We start from the raw sequence: 27,692 nt of genomic DNA on the forward strand, positions 1-27,692 counted from the left end.
TCCAGGCTTTGCAGTTCTGGTTATTTACCACCCGCTGTCTTCAGAGCTACCCTAAGACACAGAGGATTGTTCAGGGGCAGTTCCTGGTTTTCCGGGATCTGAGAGCCCAGCTGGCAGATCAAAAGAGCAGCAGCATTTCCCAGCCGGGCCCTTGTCACAGTTACCCTGCCAGACGCCCAGCTGAAGGGGGGAAATTAACCCCCACTCTATTCCCAGGGTGTTGGTGGGGTCCCTGGCTGGCTGGTTAGCCGCTAATTCCTGGAGCTGGCCACAGTATTCCAGGGGCGCAGTCTCCTGTCGGAAAATGCTGATTCACCAGAATTGAAAGGTGCCAATTCCAAACAGAAAAATGTTTCCAAATCTTCTGGCCAAATTTCCGCTCCCGCCAGCTCTGCTGATGACCCAGGCTTGCTGGGGCTGCTCCCTGCTCCTGTCCGGCACAGCTCGGCCAGGCCCCCTCACCCACTGCTTTGTGCTCCGCAGGAACAGAGCCGGGTCTCCAACATCTGGAAGGAGTACAAGAAGAAAAAGAGGGTGAGTTAGGGGCATGGTGCTGGATTCGCACGGGACAAGCCAAGGGGCGGAGGCTAGTAGGCAGACCGACTCGGGGGGACGCTGCACACCCTGGAGCTCGCCCCATCACGGTGTGATTGCAGTGTGCAGACGTATCTGAGCTAGCTCGGGTCCCAGTGACGCCGCGGCAGCACAACCTCCCTGCCCCGATGGCCGAGCTAGCCGGATTCAAGCCAGCTTGGGTGTGTCCGCATGAGCTAGTCACATCCCAATAGCTGAACAGACCTGCCCTGAGGCTCTCCTGCCCGTGTCCCCATTTGAACGGTGCTTGGGGCACTTCTGGCTAAAGAATTCTCCCAAACGAGCAGGGCCCCTCTGGCCAACTGGGGGGTCTTGGGCATTCCCACATGTGTGGCTGCGGAGCCCCTGTGGTACGGAAGAGCCAGACTGGGTTCAAATGACTCGAATGGGGATTCTCTATGGTGGCTGCTGGATGCAGATAGAACCTGTGATTCTCTTGGGGTCCCCAGACTGGCTGACGGGATTTTGTGCCGTCTCTCAATCCTGGCCTGCCTGGGGCTGCTCACAACAGGGCAGCCACAACGGCTCTGGCCTTCCCAGCTGAGGGCTCAGACTCCGTACAAAGGAACATCCCCAGGTGAAAACGCTCCCTGCTTCTCCGCTTGGCTCAAGAGCTGTTCGGGGCCTGGTCGGTGCCAGCAGGGATGCAGCTCTCCGCAGGGTCGGGAGCGTGGAGCAAATCCCGGATCCTTTTGGAAACCCTGTTCCCCAGTTCAGTCTCTGGTCATTGTTTTGTGAATGCCTGCGGGCAGCGGATAGGGGGGTGAAGCCCAGATCCAGCAGTGGTGATGCTGACAAAGGACCCGTTCCCCATCCCTGCAGGACCCCACCTTCCTGGAGAAACAGGAGCGCTGTGACTACCTGAAGAAGAAGCTCACGCACATCAAAGCGCGGATCCAGGAGTACGACCGGACGGCCAAGGAGGGCTCAATGTACTTCTGAGCCCCAACACCCTGGCCGCCAGCCCTGATTTACTCTGGGGCTTGCTGATGTCTGGGAGATCTCGGCCTGAAAGAGAGCAGGATACAGGACATGGGGGGGCGCTCAGGGGGGCTTGAACAATTTGTATAGTGGGGGTGCTGAGAGCTATTGAACCAAACTGTAAACCCTGTCTATAATGGAAACCATTCCCAGCCAAGGGGTGCGGCCGCACCCCTAGTTCCAGCACCTATGGGGGTGCTTGTGCCTTGTGGCCTCCTGTGCATCACACACACACCTCAGCTGGGTCACATGTGGGTCAGGCACCATCCCTGCCCTGTGCTGCCCCCTCACCAGCTGGGGCTGGGAACCAGCAGTGCTGGTGTGCACTCTCCAGGTGGGACCGAAGCTGGGGGTAGGAGGAGTGGGGCCTCAGGCGGGGTGGGGAGAGGTGCATCGCTCCTGCTCACGGGAATAGGTAACCAGGTGCACGGTGCATCTGCTCCAGCCAGCAGCAGCCAGACCCATCCTCTAGGCGGACCCTGGGGAGAAGCTGTGAAACTGGACAAAGCTTCTGGCTGAAGAGAGCTGTTGTGATGGGAGGATAAAACGCCCCCGGGCCTGGATCTGTGGTCACTTCATGCTAGTGTAAACTCGGGAGTCATGGCACTGAGGACAGTGGACTTGCACTGGTCTGAATCAGGTCATTGACTTCAGCGGGAGCAGGATTGGGACCCTGACTCCTGTAATGTGGTCCCTGGCTAGAGCCCTGGGAGCCAGGCTGGAGATTGCCTCTTACGGGCATGACTTCATTGCCACTCTCCCTTACTCTGTCTGCAAAGCAGCCAGCGGAGGAGGGGGGCAGCATTCATCTGTGCAGCAAAAACTGAGCTTTGGGGCGTGCCCGTAACTGTCCCTAAGGAGCAATGGCTTCTCCAGTGAATAAAATACACCTGGCGGCCCGTGTGTGAAGTCCCTGTAGCCAGCAGGATCTGCCCTGCCCTGCGCCAGAATTCCCCTGGAGAGGGTCCCCGAAGGGGAAGATGTGAGGGAAGGGATGCTAACACACGTGCTCTCCGCTAAAAGCACTGTGGGTCATAGCAGCATCACGTGGGAAATTAGCAGAGCTCTCTGCTCACCGTGCCCTGAGACACCCCCCTCCCCCCAGAGGATGTGACTCTGTTGCAGCTTCCCCCCAGGGGGATTTACTTCTTTAGTTCAAGCTCATGAAAGTCTCGTGCTCTTCCTGGGAAGGTCCCAGGTTCAGTTCCTGGGCCGTCCCCATGTGGTCATTAGGGAGCAGAGTGAGACGACGTGGGGTGTGTCTCCCCTGCACACTAAGCCCAGGCTCTGATTCAGGTTTGAGCCTCCTGGCTACACACATCAGCCTGACTAAGGTCAGCAAACACTCAAGGCCCAGGTCCTTGGAGCCTGCTGGGGGATGGATTGGAGCCTGAGTCCCGCTGTGACTGGGGTCCGAGCCCTGTCATGTTGCAGTGTGGATGCAGCTCAAGCCATTAGCCCAGCTGTGCAACTCGGGTCCAGCAGTTGTAAAGCCAGGTTTACAGTGCGGCGTGGACACTCAAGAATGGGCTTGGAAAAGCCTGGGTTTACAATGCAGTGTAGACAGACCCATGATGAGCTACCCTGGTGCATCTGTGGATTGTTAGCACTAGTGACCAGCGCTGAAAGCTAGCTGCAGAGGGAGAATTTCAGAACACCCTGACTGACAGCCATCCCGGTGCGGGCAGCTGGTCGGAGCAGCCCTGCTATTCGCACGTTCACTGCAACACACCTGGCTTTAGGTTCTTTCTCCACTTACAAAGCTGCTTTTTATTTAAAAATTGGAAACAACAAGGCGTCCAGAGCTAGTTAAGGCCCCAATCCTGCCAACATGCCCCATATTTAACTTCAAGCCCTGTGGGCCGTTCAGCTGAGACACCCTCTGACTGCAAAGCCTGGGACCCCACAAACTCACTGCACCCATGAAGAGCGGGGGGCGCACTGGGAGCAAGACTTAAAGAGGAGTAAAATCCAAGTGCCGGGCTGGGATCCTTGTGGCTTGGCAGGACCTCTCGGGCCCGACTGAGACAGGGAGAGGCAGCTCAACCATGCCTAGGGGGCTGCTCCCCCGTCGGTCCATGTGCATGACCAATAGAAGGGGTTAAAGTCAAACCAGCCACGCAGCCGGGCGCTTTGATCAGAGTCTTGCACACAAGGCGATTTATGTCCACGCTGGAACAGGGAGCTGAGATTTAAGCACTCCATCTGCTGCTGCCAAGTTTTTGACTCCAGCTGTGCCAGGTTCCTGCAGTTACAAGCCTTCTCTTCGGCCTGGCTGCAGCGGGAGGAGGCTGGTGGGTTGTTTTTAATGATTGTGCACCTAGTAATGATTAATCCCTGGGCTGCCATTTTAAGATGAACAAAGAGGGGAGGAAAACAGAGGGGACCCAGGTAGCTGCTTTTAAAGGAAACCCAGCCAACCCCCTTCGCAAGGCAGCGGCTCCAGGAATGGCGCCCTGAGCCAGGGGCCCGTCTGCAGGCAGCACCAGGCTGGAAAGCAGCACGTTTACCAACAATACTAAGGCCAGAGACGGGCGCAGCTGGCCCTGGAGACAGCTTCTGCAATCTAAGGTAAGGTGTATTGATCGCTTCACAGGGGAGAGCTGCTCCCTTATTTTTGCATCATATGTTTCAGGATCGTCTCAAGCTCTGTCAGGTTTCAGAGTAGCCGCTGTGTTAGTCTGTATCCGCAAAAAGAAAAGGAGGACTTGTGGCACCTTAGAGACAAACCAATTTATTTGAGCAGAAGCTTTCGTGAGCTACAGCTCACTTCATCGGATGCTTTTAAGAAAAGTACTCCTTTTCTTAAAGCTCTGTCGAACTTAAGGGGGCCAGATTCCCAACGGGTATCAGTCAACCTGCAGCCAGGTAGGGGTCTGGCCCCGTTGACCTCAGTGGAGCAATGGCAATGGATGCTAGCTGAGACCCTGGCCTAGAAAAATTCTTCTCATGAGGTCAGAAGGCTGAATTCATACAGATCTGCCTCCGAGAGTTCGCCTTCGATGCACAACACCGTGAATGTTCACCAGCTGCTTCCTTCAAAGCTTAAATCCTTGTTTGTTGTTAAGGGGCTTTTAGAGGGGCCGTTGTTTATTTTGTTTATTATCTTGTTTATTTCTAGAGTAACAAAGCTAGGACAGAAATGAAAACAAGCTTAACTGGCTCAATTGAATAAAGCAAGGTGGTTGCTAAACAAAAATCTTGGGCAATTTAAAGAACCCGGTTAAGGAAAGAGGTGGAATTGCAAAATCTTTGCAGAAAGGGCTTAGGTGTCGGAGTCAACTTCACTGGGTCTGGAAATTCTCTCTGGGGTCTGGGATCAAACTGGAACTGCAGCTTTTAGAAGCACTGGGAGCTTTTGTTGTCTTTGAAACTTGAATCCTGGCCAAAGAAAGGAGGTTTGGCAGCGAGAACACAGCACCAACCTTATCGCGGGCTCTCTTGGGGAAAGAAAAACATTGGGGATTTTTTTTAAAAAGGACTGACTAGAGCACACGCGCGTGTGAGGGGAGCGTATTATTTGCTAGTGCTGGGACAGACGGGTGGAGACCCACGAGGGGCGTGTAGTGAGCAAACCCTGCCCTGAGCTGCTGTGGGCTTCCCAGCTGCAGGCCTGGGAAAACAGAGCCTTATTAATCAGGTGAAATAAGAGAGGAGGTGGTGTTGGCAGAAACTGTTGCAGCCGGCGTGGAGGCCCCAGCCGAACATTCCCATCCTATCTCCAGTGGTTCAGGACGGCTGGATTCAGCAGGGATCATTGACCCTGCATGTTCCTAGTGATCCCAAAATCCAAGGTGAGGCTTAGAAGGATTCTACGGAGGATTGTTTGCCCTTCCCTGTGTTCTCTGCCCCTCCAGCACTGGGGGGATTATAATGGAGCGCAGGGGCAAGGCTCTCGTGAGCTGAGCCTGTAGCAAAATAAAAAGGCCTTTTATTAAAAGTTGGGTGAGGGGGAGAACAGGCAGTTCCTGTGGGAACGCCTGGGCCTGTGCCCAGCGAGTCAGAGCCTGCCGAACCGACCCAAAGGACACTCGGGGGGGGAGGGAGGAGGGGTACACCTCCGGAATGCAGGGGCAGAAAAGAGCGTTTAAAACGTGGCTACCCCAGAAGTGTAAGGGATCAAATAAACAAATCTGCATCTTCCTTTTATGTATCCCTTTAAATATAGCACAGCAAATTCATCCCTGGGGTAATTATTCTCAGCAGCCAGGTCTTCCGTGTATTAGTGACCCTCGCTTGTGAGGGGCTCAGAACCGGGGTGCCAGCCTGACGGCTACACAGCAGTTTTATAGCCCCGCAATTCAAGCCCGGTGAGCTTGAGTCAGCTCCCCGGACCAGCCATGGGTTTTTTGTCACCGTGTAGACATACCTGGGAGGCCAGGGTTCAATCCCCTGCCCTGGCCGCGACTCCCTTTGAGTAAGTGACTCAGTTTCTCTGGACTGCCTTTGTTCTCCATGGCATTAATGGCCTTTCCCTGCGTCACAGAGAAGTTGTAAATGTAAATACGTGAAATTCCCCCTTTACCGGATAACTGTAACCTACGAGTACACAGGAGTTCTTCTCCCTGGGTCATAATGACTCGTGCAGAAGCAGCAAGGTCGGGCCTCTTTATCTTACTAATAAGGTTTGTGTTACAAAAGCATTTCTGTGTCTGAGCCTCTGTTGTTTGTACCGTTATTAATCAATGCTCGGGAAGTGCTTTGAAGCCCTCAGCGGTGTTGCTATTGCACAGAGCAGGGCGCGGGGGTAGGGGAGACCTAGGGAAAAACCGATTGACTGAAATACACGAATGTAAGGCAGACTCTAGGCCCGTCTGTCTGCTGAGGTCCTAGTACCGTCACCATAGCGTGGGAACATGCGGAAGTAATCTCTTTTAGAAACATATAATCTGTGGGGCTTGGGGGTTTGCATTTTGTTACCAAAGTGTCTGAACAAAATTACTTTAGTTCAGTTGTTGGTGGGTTCTTTTTAAATCTTTTGCATTATTTGGTTGAAGCAATTCGAGTAAATTCAAGTGAGTAAATTTTGTGGGGTGTTGAACTAAAAATGTGGTGGACTTGGTTGATATTGAGGGTGTGACGGCCTGTTTCTCAGGATTTGCACCAGTATATCAGACCCGCATTTGGCAGAGTTATTCCAGGTTTATGCTGGTGTAACTGAGACCAGAGCCCGGCGCTAGTGCAAGGGGGGCAAAAATCATCAAAGTGTCTAAGGATCTGTCTTCAGTGCAAAGTTTACTCAGGTTCTTGCTCGGGGGTTGCCCCTAACCCAGCTCCCGTCCACACCCAAAACCCTCGAAACCTGAGTTTAGTGGTGCTTTCGCCCTGGGCTAGCTGGCTCCTCTAGGGCGGAGTGCTCACGCAGGAGCTGGTAACCCGCCCACTTGTGGCAAGGACATCATGCGGCCAGTCCTCCAGGGCCTTCCCACTATTCCCTCCACGTGCCTAGAGGGACAGACAAGATCTCCCACAATCCACTGGAGAAAAACCCTGTGGCTCAGTTTACTGCAGGGCAAAGACCCAAGGATGGGTCCCCCGGCGTCCTAGCTGCACGCCTGGATGAGTCGGCACCCGGGAGGCACAGTCACTGTGTGGCTGCCCACACCAGGGCTAGGCTAACCTTGGGGTTGTTTACCCCACTTAACTCAGACCCCATGTGACTTAAGAGTCCAAGCCTCCTGGAAAATCAACAGGCCCCCTCAATTCCCAGCACTTTGGTGACTTCTGAAAATGGGACTTCGGCTCCTAAGTCATTTATGTGCTTTAAAAAAAAACTTTACCAAGGGTCCCTAAAGTTCAGCTAGGAGAATCCTTTGCAAGGCGGAGGGCCAAAGTCAATGGGAATTTCACCCCCTAGTGTCAGGGCTGAGCACAGCCTGGGGCATGGGGGCTGTTTGACCCCTGCAGCCTTTGCTAGGTGTGCGTCAATGAGTCCATCGAGGTGAATGGGGTTTCTGTTCTCTGCAGGGGAGAAGGGTCTCGCCCCAGCGTGGGGAGATGGTGCCGAGGGCTCAGGGAGGAGGCTGGCTGGGACCAGAAGGAGGATTAGATTCTGGGATATTAGACAAGCAAGTCCCGTTTGAACAGTCCCCCTACAGAACCTCTAGGTGGCATGAACAAGCCCAGTCCCCTGGTTTTGACCTTCCACCCCATCGTGGATCATTTCTGAGCTGGAGAGATCAGTTGTGCTGCTCAGGACTTAAACTGGGGTCTGCGTGATGCCTCCTTTTGCCGCTGGGGCCAGTTAGAAGATGGCCACATCCTTGTAGGCTGCACCCGTCCCCAAGGGCTGCCTGGCCTCGCCCGAAGCCGTTCCCCCAGCTCGTGAATGATTAAGACACCGTATTGCTAGGTCGTGGCACCCAAGAGGGAACATCTACACTGCTGCTTTCAGCCCCGTAACTAGGGTGACCAGATGTCCCAATTTTATAGGGACAGTCCTGATTTTTGGGTCTTTTTCTTATATAGGCTCCTATTAGCCCCCACCCCCGTCCCGATTTTTCACACTTGCTGTCTGGTTGCCCTACCCATAATGCAAACCGGAGTCTGTAGACCCAGGCTCTGAGACTCGCTGCTGCGGGGGGGTTTGCAGTGTAGGCGTAGCCAGTGACTAACATGCTTGACTTGACCATCTATGTAGACGCAATTACAATATATCTATCTATCTATCTCCATACACCCCCCCTCCATCAAGCTATTTATCCATTCCCATACACCCCATCTATCTATCTATCTATCTATCTATATCCATACACCCCCTTCTAGCTATCTATCTATCCATTCCAATACACCCCCTCTATCTATCTATCCCCACACCCCCCCATCTATCTATCTATCTATGTAATATACATACCTATACATATAAAACCACCCCAATTCTATAGATGGAGATGCTGGGATTTTCAAAGGGGCCTAGACCCCTAATTGCCACTGATTTGTTATCAACCGGGGTTATTACGGTAGTGCCTGAAGGCCAGCTGGGAATAGAGCCCCACTGTGCTAGGAACTGCACCAATATGAAGCAAGGGGTGGTCGGCGCTCACAGTCTAACTAAAACGAGACAGGCCCAAGGTCTGTGACCCCCAGGAAGGGCTACAACCCACACGCAGAGGTGGCAGCAAGCAGCATATTGATGCCATGTTTTCTGGAGGGTGGCAGTGGGTTAGTTTGGAGATCAGCTACTTGGAAAGCAAAGGGGGCTGCGCAGGTGTGGAGAGAAGCTCAGAGCTGGAGCAAACAATGCAGAGCAGTGAAAGTCCAGTCAGAACTGTGGCAAGTTCTCTGGATATTCACAGCTCCCTGCTCCGGCTGCCCTAGGCAGCCGATTCCACTACAGTCGTCTCCCAAGGCCGGACGGCAGCTGAGGGAAACGCGTGGCCCTCACACCCTTTGCTCGGGGAGTTTGTAAGTGACTAGCTCAAGGCCTCAGTGGCAGAGCAAGCATTCGAACCCCCTGCCCTTGTGCTTGTCCCACCTCCAGGCCACCCTGCTTGACCAGCTTGTTTATCTGCCGCCCTACCGAGGCGTTTCTAAGGCTGCCCGTCACTGCGGTCTCCGGCCGCCTGCCCTGCATTGGATCCTTCCTCCGCCATGTATAGCCAGAAGCCCTACGACAGCCCGCCCACCGGCTACGGCCCCCCCGGCGACGGCTACGGCTACGACATCCACTCCCCCGCCCCGGGCTCCTTCTACATTGAGGACGTGCCGCAGTATTTTTACAAGTGGAACTCTCCGCCCGGCGTGGTGAGGATCCTGGAGGCCCTGGTCGTCCTGCTCTGCATCACCATCTTCGCCTGCGTGGCCTCTACGCTGGCCTGGGAATACAGCTACGGCTACGGGGGCATGTACGGGAGCGGGCTAGGGAGCTACTACGGGTCTGGCTATTATGGCGGAGGGATGGGCTACGGGGGCTACGGCGGCTACGGCGGCTATGGAGGCTACTATGGCGGGATGACCAACCCGCGGGCAGCCAGCGGCTTCATGATCGCCATGTCGGTATTGTGCTTCATCGCACTGCTGGGGTTCTTCGTGGCCAGCGTCACCAAGTCCAGCAGCGCCCGCTCCCGCAGGTTTTACCTGGCGGTCATCGTGGTGTGCGCCATCCTGGCCTTTGTCATGCTCATCGCCTCCATCGTCTACATCATGGGCGTCAACCCCCGGGCACAAATGACCGGCAATTACTACTACAGCCCCATGCTGACCATGTGCAACCAGATGTACTCCTCCGGTGGAGCCTACATGAACCAGTACCTCTACCATTACTGCACCGTGGACCCGCAGGAGGTAAGATGGGCACTGCTTGCGTTTTCCCTTCAGCTTTCCTTCTTTTCTCTCTTTCTCCTTCCTTCCACTTCCTTTCTGCCTTTTCTCTCTTTCTCCTTCTTTTCTCTCTCCTTCCATTTTGTCTTCATCCTTCGTCGACTTTCTCTTGGAGCTGCTCAGAAAACGGGGTGACTGTTTTGGGGAAATGTTAATGTCCGTTTAGTCCTGGTTTGTTTAAAATGTGAAATGATCTACAGAGGGGTTTGAAAATTTCCTACCGTTTCGCTCGCTCGCTCGATTTCACAGATGAACAGGATGAAATTTTGGACAGAATATTCGTGGAAACCCCCCATTTGTTTTGGGTTTTTTGTTAACATTTTAAAATTTTGCTTGGAAGTGTTGGCATTTCCCAGCCAGTCAGTACCTCCATAGCCATCGGCTGTAACTGCTACTTTCCCTTTTCCACTAGCCATAGGTGCGCTTCTCCAACTTTCCTCAGCTAAGAGCAGTTCCTGGTGACTAGCGTCAGCTGCCCTTGGCTCGACACAGGGTGTCACCAAGGCTAGGAGGACGGAGCTGAGGACAGGGAAATTCAAGGCTCAATACCGGAGGTGCTTTCTCGTGGGCGAAGCTGTGGAGCAATCTCACAGGGGAACGGTGGAGACCCAAGTAGTTGGGCCTTCTAAATCCAGGTTGGGCAAAGTATGAGAAAAATCCTGCTTTGGCGGGTGGATGGGCTAGCCCAGAGGGTTGCAAACTGGCCCCTGGCCCAGGGGGGAGCTGGCCGCTGTCATGGTGCTGACTCATTCGTCCTGGGTTTTGCAGCTGAAGGAGGGTCAGAGCTGATGGGAGAGGGAGCTGAAGGAAAAGCATGTGGTTATTTTTCCATTCAACCAATGGCTTTAGTTGACAGGAGTGAAATAGGATCATGAAAGGGATGGGAGGGCAATCCCTTTATTAAGCTGTGGTCCCCACTATGGGAAAGTTCGGTAAACCCTGGACTAGACCATCTCCTGGCTCTTTTCCATCTCTACCCATTTTCTGGGATTTTCCAAACCCTCTGTTCTGATCAGCTCAGAGCTCTGCTCCCCTCTCCCCTCCTTGAGCCGTCCTGGTGCAACGATTTGTACAGTTTAAAACTCTACAGCTATGAACCAAGTGCCACGGACAGTTGCTGAAAGTTGGGTTTTGCCTTAGTCGGTTTCCCTTGATCCCAGTGGGTCAGGTGGTCACGGCCTCAAAGTCTCTAAGTCCTGGGAGAAAGCTGATGGAAAAGATTTGCTGTAATGTCTTTGTAATAGTTACTATGGATTGATACCATTGAATCCCCATTGGCTACAGCAACGGTTCTGCAGAGCTACACGGGGATCACCGATAGCAGCATCTAGCAGTCTTCGATTGCCAAGACCGATGAGTCCACTGCAGGCTCCCCTTAGACCAGTGCTGGGGTGCGTTGTAGCCCACTAGCACCTAGACACCCCAGCTGAAGTCAGGGACCCTATGTGCCAGGCGCTGCACAGATGCACAGTGAGAGACAGGCCCTGCACCAAAGAACTCAGTCTGAATAAATGAAGGAAGGCTCATTCACCCCATTTTACAAAGGGGGAAACTGAGGCCCAGACAGACACACAGCAGAATCTGCAGCCCAGTTATTTATCATAAATGTTTGTATAGCCCACATTACTGTAGTCTCTGAGCTGAGCACCTCCCAGTATTTAATGGATTTATCCTCACACACTCCTAGGAGGCAAGGCCTGGCTGTCATCGCCATTGAATGGAGGGGAAACTGAGGCACAGAGTGGCTGAATGACTTGGCTAAGGGTCACACAGGGACCCTGTGGCAGAGCTGGAAGCTGAATCCAGGTCTTCCAAGTCCGAGGCTAGTGCCCTGATCACTGAACCTTCCTTCTTCTAAGCTAAGAAGCGCCTCTTTCAGCTCAGAATAAACTCAGGTCTCCTGACTCCCAGTCCACTGCTTTAGAATCATAGAATATCAGGGTTGGAAGGGACCTCAGGAGGTCATCTAGTCCAACACCCTGCTCAAAGCAGGACCAATCCCCAATTTTTGCCCCAGATCCCTCAATGGCCCCCCCAGGGATTGAACTCACAACTCTGAATTTAGCAGGCTAATGCTCAAACCATTGAGCTATCCCTCCCCCCCTTAACCACAAGCCCACCAGCCACGTGCTTTGTCCAGGTCTAGCCCCCAGGATGTAACACGGTGCAAAACAGCTTTATAAAAATCTCCTTCATTTGCTGCTCAATTACTCTGCTGGGCTTGGTCGGTTTTCTTATTGCCACTGTGCAGCTAACTGGGATCTCTGCTTGCTGGCCCTGGCTCCGGAGTCAGAGCTCTAGGCTGTCTGTTGGATAGAAGGCAGCAGAATAGTAACAAACAAGGTGTCTGTGAAGTCAGTTTTGGTCTGGAGAGAAACAATTGCAGCGATTTAAGCAGCAAGCTGGGCGGGGCTGCCGATACCATGCCGTCTGCATTCCGGCCACCTGAAATCCAGAGGCACGTAGAGCTACGCACTTTGCTGCATATTTCCTACTAAAAACAAGCCGTGCTGCACTTGCCTGATGCATGGACCAGATGTGACCTAATCTGTCATTCCCCCCATGTCTAATATCTATCAAACTTCAACATTCTTACTAGGGCCCTATGGGAAATTCTGAGGAGTCTCCCTCTCTCACACACACCAAAATGCAAGGATTTGAACCCCTTCTCCTGGAGCAAAAATCATACAGAGAATAAGTAGCCCCTGTTTCTGCTGCTCTCGGCCATGTGTCCTTAGGAGAAGATTGTTGGTTGTTTCAGCATGCAGCAGGGAGTGAGGACTCCTGGGCTCTTTTCCTGGCTCTGTGGGGCCTTGCAAAAGTCATTTCCTCTCTTGCCATGTGCCTCAGTCTCCCAGTCTGTAAAATATGAGGGCATTGGATCCCTGTAGCTTGCAAAGTGCTTTGGCATCACCTGGTTCCTTTTTGGTTCTTGAGCTGGGCCCAGTCCCGGAGAATGAAACCCCAGAAAGCTTTGCCAGCTCGATTGTTTTGCTGACTTCCACACAGGATAAGATCATAGCAATGAGCAAAGCAGTGGCAGCCTCCCATGTGATTCCTGCTTTGTGCCAGGGACAGCTGGGGAAGCTGATTCGGTTTGTTGCCAGCACAGCCAATCCCTACCATTCCCCCTTTGAGTGCTGCTGGGTTTGTTCTCCGTCGCTTGGCAGTTCTTGTGAAGGAGCCGGTTCCAAAAGCCCTTGCCAACCCAAGAAGCTGCCTTTTCTTCTCTTCCTCCCCCTAAATCCTAATTCCAGGAAATTCCTCATCTGTCTCACTCTCTCTTCCTTGGGGGGACTCTTTTCTCTGATGTAACAATTATTTTCCCTCTATTTGATTTCCCCCCACCCTTTGGCACCTTCACATGGACTGGAATGACTTCTCCAGCTGTGCTAGCAGGAACGGGTGTCTCATTTCCTGCTAGTGGCCAATCCACATAGACGACAACAACCTACTGCTGCTATCAGCTGATGGAGTTCTTCCTTTAGCTTGAGTGGTAGAGGTCAGTGCTGCAGTGCAGAGAGTGGTGGGGTTGAACCAAGCTGATGGATGACATAAGGGTAATTTCCCTGACTCCCTGGCCAACGTGGGTTTTTTCCTCTCTTCTAGGCCATCGCCATTGTCTGTGGGTTCTTCATCGTCATTCTTCTCTGCGTGATTTGCTTCTTTGCTCACAAGACGCGTCACAAGATCTGGAAGTTTGGGAAGCCCAATATCTACTGGGACAAGCCACTCGCCTTCCAGGAAGGCCCCAACGTGGAGGAGTGGGTGAGTCTAGGATGGTGCAGGCTGCGGGTGGAGCAGATGAGTGATAGGGACTTTGAGGCTCCAACCTGCTCTGGCTAACTCAGGGCATTACTAACCAGCCCATCACCAAGGTGTCTAGCTGCAAGAGCTACCCTCAGGAGCCAGATTGGGAAACAAACAAGGGGAGGGACTCTCCTAAGCCCCATCCACTCATAGCGCCAAAATTGAGAGCCCTCAAAGTCAGCCGTCGCTCACAGTAGGTTGTGCAGATCTTTGTAGCATGATCCATCCTCATCTTCCTTTTAGCAGCAGGGAAATGTTGATGTTGGTAAATCGGAGAGGGGTCAGAGAAGAGCCACAAGAATGATTAAAGGCTTAGAAAACCTGCCTTATAGCAAGAGACTCAAAGAGCTCCATTTATTTAGCTCAACAAAGAGAAGGGTCAGGAGTGACTTGAAAACAGTCTATAAAGAATCTACACGGGGAACAAATATTTAATAACGGGCTCTTCAATCTAGCAGAGACAGGGCTAACACGATCCAATGGCTGGACATTGAAGCTAGACAAATTCAGATTGGAAATAAGGCATAACGTTTTAATGGTGAGAGTAATTAACTGTTGGAACAATTTACTAAGGGTCATGGAGGATTCTCCATCACTGACCATTTTAAAATCAAGATTTAGATTTGTTCTAAGAGAGATGCTGTAGGAGTTACTTTGGGAAGTTCTCTGGCATGTGTTATGCAGGAGGTCAGACTAGATGATCACAATAATTCCCTTCTGGCTTTAGGAGGTACGAATCTATAAATGGTTAACAATGTTGACTGTAGGTCACCGTCTGTAGGCTTCAGAGTTAACACTCCATTGTGGTCAATGGGGCATTATCTCTCTGATCTGCTCTTTCAGGCTGTGGGCAGATGTGGCTGGATTCGTCTGCTTCACATTTTAAGGTGATCTAGGCAACCATAAATGTCAGGGTCAGGTTAGGTTCTGGAGCAAAAGATGGACTAGGGCAAGTGCAGTGGCCTGGCAGGGACCGTGGCAGAGTGCTGTGCGCTCCCTGACGCACGTTATGAAATGTGCTATATAAGAACTAGGAATTATTACTTTTGTTCAGTGTTTGTACAGAACCTAGCACAACAGGATCCTGGTCCGTGGCTGTGGCTCCGGCCTACTTCAGAAATTAAAATAAATAACAATAACAATAATATCATGTAGCAATGAGTTCCATGGGTTAATTTTATATATTAGTGGAGGGGGGATGTAGTTCCTTGCATCTGTTTTAAATGCCTTGTTTTTTCCATTTGCTTTTGGGTCTCTTTGTTGCTCAGATATGAGTAACAGGGTGTAGAGAGCAGGGCTGGTCCAAGCTATCTCGAATGTACCAAAAGATAAATAAAACAGGATTGGATCAGATAGGCTGTGAGCCTGGAACCAGCAACACGAAGGGTTTTTGTTCTCTTCCCCTTTGTCTACTGAGTGCTTGAAAGATGTTTGCTTATGATATGATTTAGTTTCACCCTCGTCAATGATTAACCGGGCAGCTCTTGCCACACAGGGTTTCGCCTGGCACATCTCAAACGGCCACGGTGTTCTGGTCCGTCGCTTGGCGCCAGGTCACATCTGGTTGGCAGTGGGGTTGGGCGAGTGGGGTCACAGGCACTTGGGGATGGGGTGGGGGAGCAGGGTTGGTTGTTGGGGTGAAATTTCACACCAGGGTAAGTGCTGGGCTCCGCTTAAGCCTGGGAAATTCATCTCTAGGCGGGGGGCTGGCGGGCGGTCTTAGCACCACTTACATCCCATTTACACCCATGCCAAGGAAGCAAAGGGTTCTGGGATTCCCAGCCATGGGTGTAGTGGTACCGTGGGGTTGCGCTGGGCTTCTGCCCAGGGTGAAATCCCCCAAGGGCCATCAGAGCAATCACCCCTCTCCCCTCCGCCTCCCCAGTGCATCCCTGCCGCTCAGCGTGCGCGTCTGATGCCTAAAAGCCTAACGCAGAGTGACAAGCCCTCCAGGGCGCTGCTGGGCCAGGGCATATGGCAGTTGGCATCCCCTCCACTGCATGGCATGACCCAGAAAAGCAGCCATCTCCGCATCAGGGAGCTGAACAGCGCTGACAAACCTAGCTGTGGGGAAATTAACACAGTCAGAGCAGTCGCTGGAGGAAGACTTGTCCGCAGCAGGAGCCTCCTTTGTTCTGTTTGGGGTCTTGTCCTGCTCTCGTAACTAGGGTCTGAGCGTCGCCCAGGCATGTCCTAAGTGACGTGTACCGTGTTTAAGGGCTGGGCTGTGACCTTCGAAAGGAGAGTTAACCACCAAATCAGCGCTTCTCACAAGGGCAAGGAGAGAGCGCGACTGTCAGAGTCGTAGGCAGCGCGGCCTAGGGGTTAGAGCTGGATGGGGCTCGGGAGCCAGGATGCCTGGGTTGTAGTCACAGCTCTGGCAGGGAGTGTCTAACAGCGCAAGCAGGGCTGGCAGCATTGAGTCCGGGCAGGGGTCAAGGGCTCAATAATGTGTGGAACTGAACAAGACAAGTTCTTCCCAGACTGGGCTCTGCAGGTGGGAGCTGGGATTTCCCCTCATCCCACTCAGGATCAGCTCCCAGGTCCCCCTGGGGTCCCCCCCCCCCCAGGATCAGCTCCCAGGTTCCCCTGAGATTCCCCCACTGACTCTAGATCAGCTCCCAGGCCCCCCTGAGATTCCCCCCCAGGATCAGCTCCCAGGTTTCTCTGTATCTTTGCTCATGTGGGAAGGAAGGTGGGAGAGAGACTGACTTAGCCAGGGAATGAAGCTTTTTTCTCCAAAGATCCATCAGATCCCAGACAAGCGACAATTTCTGCCCCCCAGCAAGAGGCTCCAGCTAACAAGCCACAAAGGGCCAGGAAGAAAGGAAGGGTGAAAGGGGAAAACATCTGGCTGTCTAGGATTCAGTCTAAACAAATGCCCCCGCCCCTCCCCATTTCCTTAACCTCCAGGAGCAGATGTGGCCGCATTCCCTCTTTGCCTGCACCTCTCTTGCGTCACCAACCCAGCACCTCTCGGCCTGGAGGCCCAGTGCTAGGAAATGCCTTTGGCCTGAGGTCAGGGACTAGGATGCGGGGAACGTTAAGGGGCCGGGGCCCTGCAGCTGCGAGGCTGCATAGAGCAGAGGCAGACGTTCATGCTCCGATGGGCAGGGGAGGGAGCGGCCTACATTATTCAGCAGCCGGCAGCATGGAGCAAAGACAGCTTCCACGGGTGGCTGGGTGGACGTGAGGAGAGGAAGGAAGGAGTTAACGAGTGCATCTGCTATCCAGGGAGTGAATTGCAAGCAGGGGCAAACTTAAGGCGTTTAGAAAAGATCTGACTGGAGCAGAGGGGCAACTAGCCAAGGACAGGGGAGAATCAGGCATGCCGTTTATGAAACCTGTTCTGTTTGATCGTTCTGCCTACATGTGCCAATCCCTTGGGCTTAACAGTCTGTCCCACCTTGTAGTTCACAGTGACACTCCAAGTACCTTTTCCTGCCCTGAAGAAGAGCTCTTGAAAGCTTGTCTCTTCCACAAGCAGGAGTTGGTCCCATAAAAGATATCTCTTAACCCCCCGCCCTTTCGCTCTCATTTCTATCGATCTCGCTGATCACCGGCCTCAAGAGCTCAATCGTCCCATATCCGGTCTCCCAGAAAAATCACACAATTGGCTTAAAAACTAAGAGATTTTGTTTAAAAATGAATTTTGGTTGCTTTTGGTTTGCCTTCTGGTTAGTGAGCTGCTGGGGGGCACGCAGGGTGTGTGCTCAAGCTTTCCTCCAAAAGCATGAAGGTTAAAAAATGACTTTTAAAAAAAGGAGATTCTCCCCTAATCCCCTGATTCCAGGCGCTGGAGCTTTAGGAGAAACATGAGGTGTTGAGAGAGTTGGCAACACTGTATCTATCTCTCTATATCATCTTCTCCACATGATGCAAGTAGAGATTGCTTGCTTGCTCGCTTTCTTTCAGAGACCCTGATGAACTCAGTCTAACACTGTTTTACCATCTCCTTCCCGGCCCCCGGTGAATGTTATTCCCATTCATACATTAACTATTTACTGATTATTTAAAAATCTGTTCTGTTGGGATGCCCTCTTTAGCAGATGCCTGGTGGAAGTGGAAGAGGATGTACGTGGGGGGCTGGGCCGGAAGGCTATATCAAGGTCACAACTTCTAAAGCTATGGTTCCCCTGTTTAGAGCCAGATTTTAATACTTTGTTTTTGTAACTTTCTGCTAAGTAGTGTCCTACTGCACAACTGAGGTCAATGGGCCCACTGGCTGCGTGAGGCATTGTGTCCAGCATGAGGAAGATTGTGTGAATACAGTGGAAGGATTGCCTAGTGGTTAGGGCACTGGCTTGGGAAGGTGAGGGGTCATTTCTCTGCCACAGACTTCTTGTGTGACCTTGGGTGAGTCACTTAATCTCTGGGGCCTCAGGGGCCTATCTAGAGAGGAGACAGCATTGCCTAGTGGGTGCAGCCCCAGACTGGGACCCAGCAGTGTTGGGTCCTCTTCTTGGCCCTGCCACTGGGTTGCTGTGTAACCTGGGGCATGTCACTTCCCATCTCTGTGCCTCAGTTTCACCATCTGCAAAATGGGGATAGTGGTCCTGCCCTCCTCTGTAAAGCCCTTGGAGATCAGCTGATGAAAAGTGCTATGTAAGCAGTAGGTGGTATCTGTACAATGGACATAATTGCATTTCCCTAACTCACGGAGGGTGGGGGTGAAGATAAATCAATATGTTAAGGATTGGGAGGTGCTCAGATCCTACAGCACTGCGGGTCCTAGATGTACATAAAACAGATGGGCAGAATTTGACCCTGTAGCCTGCCGTCTGTACAAGAGCAAAGCCTGAAAGAACCGAAGCACCCTGGACGTGACCAGTTTCCCAGCTCTGGGCGTTTCCACGTTCCTCCCAGCTCGGTTTATTTACTGAGCAGGTCACCCCTGGGAGGCATTTCCTGAGTTCTGGTGGAAGCGTCTCCTGCATGGGCTCTGTAGGGACCCAGGTCAGGGCGGCGCTGCCCAGAACGGCATATCCTCCCTTTGTCAGTCCCAGGGATGTCTGGGGAGGGAAGGGTTAGTGCTCTCCAGGTGGCTGAGTCCCTGTGATTTATTGTAAGCGAGGCGAGCAAACACCCCTGGGAAAGGGAACTGGCCCCGTGGCGTGCTGGCACAGGGGAGTTCGGGAGGGGAAATTCCCACCCAAACCACCTGTTCCCTGGCACTGAGCGCAGCCACTCCCCTTCCTGGAGAGCCTTGTATCTCCTTCGCTCTGCTCCTGCAGCTCCCAGACCTCAAACAGCCAGGAGCTGGGGGCTGGGGGAAGGTGTCACCCAACAGCCCCACGGCTTTGTTCTCCACTGCAGGTTGTGGGGGCTGGCTCCTGGGGGTGGGGCATAGCAAGCCAGGTCAGCTAGGCCCTGGAATGGGGGGGTAGGTCACACAATTTAGCCCCATTCCTCTGTGCCTGGGACTTATCCACTGGCACCCACCCATCCCTCTGGTCTCTGCTGCTGGGCCGGCAGGTTGCGGGATCGTGGGGCCCGGTGGTGCCAGCTGCCTCTCACCCAGCCTGCAGGGTGGGGCTGGTTAAATGGCAGGGGAGGTGTTTGCCAAGTGCTGATTTAGCTTATCAGCCCCTCGCACTGTGATAAGGGGGTTGGGGCTGCGCACACGGGAGGCAGAGAGCCGGGATCTGGGCGGTGGTTCCCTATGCTCTCGATCCCAATCCCAGCTCCGGGGCCCTGCAGACCGGAGGAGGGTTGGGCTGCATTAGCGGCCCCTGGTTTGGTTTTCTGTGTGCCTTTGTGTGACGGTGACCAGGAACGAATAGAACTGGCTGGGCCAGCGTCCCCCTCACGGCTCTGCCAGAGCTCCTCGCACAGTGCAGACCCCCAGCCCCTGTTACCCCAGCCCTGAGCTCCACCACCACCCTGCTCTGCCAGCGTCCCTGAATCCCGACCCACAGCCCCTTGTTATACAGCCCTGGGCTCCCCGCCTCCCCGCCTGCTGATGCTGCTCAATCCCGACCTCCCATCCCCCTGTTATCCCCACCCTGAGCTCCCCCCTCCCACACAGCTCTGCCAGTGTCCCTAAATCTCAACCCCCTGCTCTCCTGCCCCCCCAGCCTCCCTCAGCGGTGGGCTGCCGTTTGGGCCCCACTGTGTGCACCCTGCGGACTGCCCCGAGGCCATCACCAGGCCTGAAGTTGAGACCAAGGTCACGCCTGGCCCTGACTCTTGCTAAGGTGGAGCTAAGGGCAGAGCGTGACCCCAGCATCACGCCCAGCCCCCCCCCCCAAGGCCGCACGCGGGCACAGAGGGAGCCGAACGCCTCTGGCTGCTTTTCAGGTGAAGAACGTTGCAGAGGGGGCTAGCATGCCCGATGAGATGGCCACGCTGGCCTACTCTGAGAAGCCAATGAGCCCTGTCAACGCCCCGGCCAGCGCCTACGGCTACCCGCGCAAGGAGAACGGCTACTATGCCCCCGAGGCCTACAACCCCGGAAGGTGAGTCCGTCCCAAGGGCTGGGAACCCAGGGTCCCTTTGTATCCAGATCTCCCACCCGGGCCTCCGGCAGACTCTTCCCCCAGCTCAGCTGGGCTCACGGTGCTCGGGAGCCACTGGTTTGACGAAGTAACGTACCCGGTGGGTCTAGTGGTTAGAGCCCAGGGCTCGGACTCATTGGGTTCAGGGCACAGCTCTGTGGGACCTTGGGCAAGGCCCTGCATCTCCCTGGGCCTCATTTCCCAGACATCTGCAGACTGGAGGATAACGGTCTGAGGCTGTGAGCTCTGGGGCAGGGGCTCTCTCTCACTGCGTGTCTGGGCAGCAGCCGGCCCGGCGGGGTCCTGAGCTCACACTGCTTCACTGCTGCTGGTAGGAAAAGGTGTCCAAACCGATAACGGTGCCCATGTGGGGAGCGCGCTCCCGGTTTCACTCAGACCTGCCGCCTTCCCATGCTGCCAGCCCCCGGTCACCCGCAGCAGCTGGGGCGCTCTAGCCCAGGGGTTTCCCTGTGTCCCGCCTGGATGGATGAGCAGTTTGGGGAGGTCTCAGGCTGAGAATCCCGGCTCTAGGCTGAGCCCCGTGTCCACACACACCCCTCCCAGCTCTCCTGCCCGTGTGGTCAGTGATCAGCCTGCCAGGACCTTCAGCACCAGCACCCTGGAGGAGAGGGGGAGGGAGAGCTCCAGCAAGCCCGCCGCCCGGCGTGGGAGGAGAAGGAGGCGCAACCCCGAGCTGGACGAGTCCCAGTACGAGACGGACTACACCACAGCCATGGAGTCCAGCGACGAGCGGGACAAGGACGAGTGGGGCAGGTGAGGGGCTCGCTCTCCCCGGCGCATCCATCAGTGACCCCTGGCTGCCTCTGCAGGGCCGCATCTACTGGGGCCATCCCCCAGAAGGGTGTCTAGCACCAGAGATCGCTGCTGTTAACATCAGAGGCTGGGCCACAGGGGGAGGGGCTGACCCATGGCCAGGCACAGTCATGCACATTGGAAAACACAATCCCAACTATGCATATAAAATGCTGGGGTCTAAATTAGCTGAAGAGAGAGATCTTGGAGTCATTGTGGATAGTTCTCTGAAAACATCCACTCAATGTGCAGTGGCCGTCAAAAAAGCCAACAGAGTGTTGGGCATCATTAGGAAAGGGAGAGATAATAAGACAGAAAATATCATGTTGCCTCTATATAAATCCCTGGTAAGCCCACAGCTTGAATACTGCGTGCAGATGTGGTCGCCACATCTCAAAAAAGATGTATTGGGATTGGGAAAGGTTCAGAAAAGGGCAACAAGAATGATGAGGGGCATGGAACAGCTGCCATATGAGAAGAGATGAATCAGACTGGAACTTTTCAGCTTGGAAAAGCGACGACCAAGGGGGGTATGATAGAGGTCTATAAAATCATGGCTGGTGTGGAGAAAGTAAATAAGGAAGTGTTACTGACTGCTTCTTATAACACAAGAACTAGGGGTCACTGAATGAAATTAACAGGCAGCAGGGTTAAAACAAACAAACAGAAGTATTTTATCACCCAACGCACAGCCAACCTGTGGAACTCCTTGCCAGAGGATGTTGTGAAGGCCAAGTCCATAACAGGGTTCAAAAAAGAACAGATAAACTCATGGAGGATAGGTCCATCAATGGCTATTAGCCAGTCTGGGCAGGGATGGTGTCTCTAGCCTCTGTTTGCCAGAAGCTGGGAGTGGGTGACTGGATGGATCACTTGATAATTCCCTGTTCTGTTCATTTGCTCTGACAGCAGCCAATGCCAGGTGCCCCAGAAGACAAGATACTGGGCCAGATGGACCTTTGGTCTGACCCAGTATGGCCGTTCTTATGGTCTTATGTTATGCCATGCAGCTGGACCAGGATGGGGATCCAGGCTGCCCCATTTGGCCTGTGGGGGAGGGCTACTCCATGGGAGGCGGGAGGGGGATCTGGTCACGCCAGCTTCACTGACATTTTGACAAGGTGTGCTGGCATCCCGATGTGATGTCATTGTCACGGCAGTGATGTCACCATGTGCTGTGGCAGCCCCATCTGGGGGACGCCTGCATTCCTCCCCCGTCAGACAGGCCGGTGACACAGCCCTCCTGTAATTCCAGTAAGCACCTGCCATCTCCCTGGATGTGGGTGCAAGAACAACGCTGCATGGAAATAAATTGCAATGATTTGGGGGTGCAGGGGAGCGGGGCTCCAAACTCGAGGCACCTTGAACCTGGTTCCCAGAGACTCGGCCCTTCAGCTCCAGAGCACCCCACCCCCCGCTGAGTCCCCAATCTAATCTCTCTCTCTCTCCTTCTCCTCCTGCCGGGCAGCGTGTACCCCCCAATCACCTCGGACAGCATTCGCCAGGAATACAAGCAGGAGTTCGATGCTGACCTCAAGCACTACAAGCAGCTGTGCGCCGAGATGGACGACATCAACGACCAGCTGAACCAGCTCAGCAAGCAGCTGGACGGCTTGTCGGAGGACAGCCCACAGTACCAGGTCAGGGTGGGGCCAGGCTGGGGCTGTGCTTTACCGACTGACACGGAGTCTGTAGGGGTTGTATCACAGTAGCCCCTCTAGGGCTCAGCAGAACTCAGGGTCCCGTTGTGCCTGGCGCTGCACAGACCCCAAGAGCCCGGCCCAACTCCGAAGCGCTCACAGGCTCAACAGACAAAGGGGGCATTGTCGCCCCATTTTGCAGCCAGGGTACTAAGAACCAGAGAGATTCAGTGGCAGAGGCAGGAACTGAGCTTAGGTCTCCTGATTCCCAGCCCAGTGCCTTATCTACAGGGCATCCTTCCTGCTACTTCACCCCCCTGCAGAGGGGCCAGCACCAAGCTGGAGCCCCACTCAAGGGGCATGTAGGTCTCATCTGATAGCTCATGCTCATCTATTTTGTTCAGGGACCCACCCTGCCCGTGTGGAAGCTGACAGGAAATTTTGCCCAGTCAGTGGGAGCTGGAAGACATTCTTCTTCTCCTTCCCTAGCTCCAGCCCCTGCCCAGCCCATCCTGATTCCACCAGCATGCAGTGATGGGCTGCCTTGGGAAGACTGCCTTTCGGCAACGTGGCTGGCTTTCCATACAGTAGCCTGAAAGGGTTTCTTTGTCAGCCCCCGCCTGGCACCATCACCTGTGCTCCCTCGTTAGGTACACTGCCGAGTGATGGCTCTGGAATAATTATCTGCTGTGCACATAACATGGCCCTCTCCTCCTGGTTTTTCTTTTTCAGGGAGTCGCCGAGGAATACAACCGGCTGAAAGATTTAAAACGGGTGAGTCTCCAAAACCCAGCTTGTCTTTAGCCACTTGCCTCTGTGTTTATTCTGTCTGTCTGATCTCCCTTAAGGATTTGTGTGTCTGTCCATTCCCCTAGCTATTCAAATAGCATCCCATAGTGAGTGTCCTCAGCCAAGGGCTTAGCCGTTCAGCATTTCCCACTTCAGCAGCCTTAGAACTTGTCTACACACGCAAGCGGCACCGGCTTAACTTAAATCGCTTTCCAACCCAGACATGGTTAAACCACTGAAAGCCCCTATGTGCAGGTATGGATATCAGTTTGAATATAGTTCTGTCGGTTTAGCTGAATGCCTGTCAATTTCCCTAGGTGAACGAAATCATCAGAGTGAGGCTTAAACTGATTTCAGGGTGTCCACACACAATGTTGCACCAGTTTTATCTGAATCGGTTTAAAATCTCATGTTGAGTTAGAGCGGGGCAGCTCTGTGCGTGTAGACCAGGCCTGGGGGTGATTGTCTTTTTTCCCCTTTTCAGTGAATTTGTTGCTCCCATGAAGGGGGCTGGACTGAGAGCCCAGAGCTGGAGTTCTGTGCTTCATCCCAGGGCAGGGGCAGCATAGGGTGACCAGACAGCAAATGTGAAAAATTGGGACAGGAGGTGGGGGCTAATAGGAGCCTATATTAAAAAAAAGACCCAAAAATCGGGACTGTCCCTATAAAATCAGGACATCTGGTCACCCTAGGGCAGCATGGCTTTAGTGCGTGTGTAGCCAGTGATGTAACCGATCCCAGAGCTGGAAGGCCCCGGCTAGGGGTGGGAGGCTAGCTCCGCTCTGTGTGCCCAATCCTGAGCATTGCTGTGTACACGCCGTTCTCACTGAAGTCAGTGGGAGCCGCACCCCCCAGAATCAGGCCCCCATTCCCTAGTCTGGGCTGGGTGGGGGGAAAGTCCCATGCAGTGTGTGCTTTTGTGACAGCCACCCTCTTGGCTGTCATAAGGGGGATTGAACTGGGGACCTCCGGAGCTAAACGTAGGAGCTGCTACAGCTTGAGTGAAAGCTCCCTGGGTGGAGGGGAGGCGGGCGGGCATTGTAACAACTCCTGTCCTCACTCCAAGGGGGTCTGTAACACACGCCCACCAGTGGGTTACACTCTGTAATGTGGAGACTGGTCATCTAGGACCCAGGCGATGAATGTGCTTGACGTGGCCCAGGAGCCATCAGCTGGTTAAAAACTGCCAACCCTTCCGTACCTGGGTCAGAGTCAAACACATGACCTGGAGTGCAATGCCCTGCCACCCTTCGCAGTGCCCCTGAGCTGGCTGGTTTGGTGTTGGATTACGCTCTGTGGCACAGCTTGAAATCCAACATGCTTCAGTGAGCTGAGACGGAGGAAAAACACCTCCTGCTTTCAGAGTTGTCTAGACGGCACCGTCCAGTGCCAGCCTTGGCCTCCTACAGCCTGCGGCATGGCCAGGGGGCCTTCTTCACTCAGCCGATCTGCTCTCCGCTGTGGGGACCTGGCAGGCCTGCGGAGCTCACTGGCTTTGGATTAAGAACAGGAGGACTTGTGGCACCTTAGAGACTAACCAATTTATTGGAGCATGAGCTTTCGTGAGCTACAGCTCACAGACTAACACGGCTGCTACTCTGAAACCTGGCTTTGGATTATTCCCTTGAGCCCTGCAGAGCCAGCCCAGTGGCATGAGGGGGTTCCACTGGGGTTCATACATCCCAAAGGACTGCTTAGTTCCAGTTGCAAAATCTTTATTAGCGGGGAGCGTGCACGAGGCAAGAAGAAACCCAGCGCGCCTCTGGGATCCCAGGTTGCTTTTGCAGCACAGGCCGCAAAGGATAAAAAATATCTCTGTTCACTTGCAAAGGGAGGGGGTCTAAGCTGGGATCACAGTCAACACGTGGGGCTTGAACTCAGAACCTTAAATATTAAGTACCAGATTTTCAAAGGGGACGAGCGCTCATTTAAGCACTGAAGGGAGCAGTCCCATTGGGTGCTGAGCATTTTCTTAAATCTGGCCTCAGTTGTGGGCACTGAGCCCTTGAAAATCTGGCCATGAATTCTTAACATTTGCTCTCCAGAAGCATCAGCCTGTGCCACTTGAGCTAAAAACAGAACTCCATTAGCCGGTAGCAATGGGAGGCTCTTATCTTCTTATGCGGACCAGCCACTAGATGGCGATGCAGAACACTGAACCAGCTCCCACAATGCTTCGTGCTTCCAGAGCACAACTGCATTAAGGAGCCAGAGAGAATGGGCCCCCGTGTTCCCTGCGACGTGATTAACGCCTCCTCGTTTCTTGCTCTCGCTTCAGACTCCTGACTATCAGACAAAGAAAATGGAGAGCAAAGCTCTGCGGAACAAGCTGTTCCACATCAAACGCATGGTGAGCGATTACGATAAGATGAGAGGCTAGCGCAGAAAGCGGAATCCTTTGGAGGGGGAAGAAATTCTGTGTGTGATCAGCCGACTTCCCTCCACGAAGCGCTGCAAGAATGCCAAATACCTGGACTAAAAGCAGATTTCTTTTTGCTTTGTACACTCGTTTCAAAAGCAGAATCTCTCTCTCTTTGTGCTGTTTCCAAACCGAAACCCGACAGGTCTAAGTGAGCGGGGCGAGAGGGCGATTTTTAGAACAGAAATGAAACTCCAAGGAAGTTTGCGCTCTGGTTTGATTCCGGTGGGCCCTTATCTTGCAATGACCTAAGCAGAAATCCTGGCCCCATTGAAATCAGTGACTTCAGTGGGGCTAGGAGATCATCCTTGGTGCTTAAGTTTACGCATGCAATTCATGAATTTAATAGAACTGAGCATTAAGCATGCACCTGCGGTTGCTGCAGCATCGGCCCTTCGGTTTGTACATGTGTGCAGATGTAAATTTGTAAATACGTGGGTGTGTATATAAATTAGCCTTCTGTTTTATATGATCAAAGGGTGAGCCTCTCTGTAGCATGCTCACATGCTGGTCCCGATCCTGCAAGCCCTTACTCGCCCAGGTAGTCCCAGTGAGCTCAGTGGGACATCCCTCGTGAGCGAGGACCCTCGGTGGGTGAAATTCACCTCTGGGCAGAGGGATTTGTACAAGGCCTATGCACCACTGACCCCCCCCCCCCCGAGCACAGTAGGTGGAATGCTGGCCCCATTGACCTCTCTGGGGAGTGAGCTGTTACTTCAATAGAGCCCGGATTTCACTCCTTTCTGGGGACTTTGTGCTGCATAAGCCTGATGCTGGATCCCTGCCCAAGAAAGGCTTGCAGGATTGGGCCCATGCTGTCTGGAAAGGCAATTAGCAAGGACTCCCGCTCCCTCTTAGATTACTGTCCTCGTTCCCCGCCATCCCCCGAGTCCCAATGTGATTCAAAGCCAGGAGCATGGGAGATCCGCAGCTGGAGCTCTGGAACCCAGGCATGTTTCACACTCCACACCAGCCTGCCGTAAGGAGCCCGTTCTAGCCAGCTGAGGGTGACGGCCTGTCTCCCACCACAGCAGCTGAGATGCGTGCAGTCAAGCTGGGTGTAAACACAGACCCAAGTTCCAGAGATTGTCCCAGCCCCTCACCTCCTGCCCCATTCTGCAGACGTGTCTCTTGTGGAGCTGACAACTGAGTTCGGCAGTGGATGCATTTCACCGGGATGAATAATACATAGGGAGCTCCTGAGTCACCCAGCGCAGGCAGCTCACACTTCTGACAACTTGACAAGCCAGCAAAAGCCAGGGTTTGGCCGCCCTCCCGCCAGAGCCCATGCTAGGCGTTCTGTGAGGAGATTTCACGCTCGCATGGGCATCCCGGTGCCAATCTTAGAATAGCCCCTACAGCTGCCATGGTTTTATAGCGCTGGACGGCACGGTGCGAACGTTTGAATGCAATTTCTTTTAACGCCACCGGCACTTCCTACGCCCGTGTGCTATTCTGTAGGGAACCGGTTGTGATGTCTGGGGTTGTTTTTTTTAATAAACTGTATCTATTGGTTTTAAATTTCAGCAGCTTGCTGAAAAATGAAACGCTTCCCCCTTTCGCTCCTGAAGCAGTGTGTGGCTTAGAGAAAAAGAATCTCTGTATGTTTTATGGGCTGCAGCCAGAGGCAGTGAGTGTTTTGCCGCTGGCCGGAGCACTATTTGGAGGTAGAAATTGGGCAAGGGGAGAGATGACAGCAAGTGCATTTGATGCAGTCCCTGCTGGCCTCCAGCCTGTCAACCCATTGCTGTCATGAGTTTATGCTCCTGACAGCCCATGTGGGAGGTGAGACTCATCATCCCTGGTTTGCCAGACCAGGCAGGACCCAAG

At 53.6% G+C, this 27,692-nt stretch overlaps 2 protein-coding genes across 5 annotated transcripts in view; both read left to right on the top strand.

Moving 5' to 3' along the window:
* OCEL1 (occludin/ELL domain containing 1) overlaps positions 1-1,538 on the top strand; it is a 16,009-nt gene extending 14,471 nt beyond the window's left edge. For all 3 annotated transcript variants that reach the window (XM_073324522.2, XM_073324519.2, XM_073324521.2), the window contains exons 6-7: positions 484-534; positions 1,417-1,538. In XM_073324522.2, coding sequence (XP_073180623.2) covers positions 484-534; positions 1,417-1,459 — 94 coding nt within the window. In that variant the 3' untranslated portion in view covers positions 1,460-1,538. The remainder of the gene's footprint in view (positions 1-483; positions 535-1,416) is intronic.
* Positions 1,539-27,395, top strand: LOC140903349 (occludin). Of its 2 annotated transcripts, XM_073324524.2 has the most exons (8): positions 1,539-4,146; positions 9,056-9,858; positions 13,504-13,662; positions 20,005-20,162; positions 20,766-20,975; positions 22,483-22,654; positions 23,387-23,428; positions 25,722-27,394. In XM_073324524.2, exons 2-8 carry the CDS (start codon positions 9,166-9,168, stop codon positions 25,821-25,823), a joined length of 1,536 nt encoding a protein of 511 aa, XP_073180625.1. In that variant the 5' UTR covers positions 1,539-4,146; positions 9,056-9,165; the 3' UTR covers positions 25,824-27,394. The 2 variants fall into 2 exon arrangements, with proteins under 2 accessions (XP_073180625.1, XP_073180626.1); XM_073324525.2 differs by lacking the exon at positions 13,504-13,662 and having other exon boundaries at positions 25,722-27,395.
* Positions 27,396-27,692: the final 297 nt, after the last annotated feature.

This window comes from Lepidochelys kempii, chromosome 25 (genome assembly GCF_965140285.1).
Source record: "Lepidochelys kempii isolate rLepKem1 chromosome 25, rLepKem1.hap1, whole genome shotgun sequence".
NCBI lineage: Eukaryota > Metazoa > Chordata > Testudines > Cheloniidae > Lepidochelys > Lepidochelys kempii.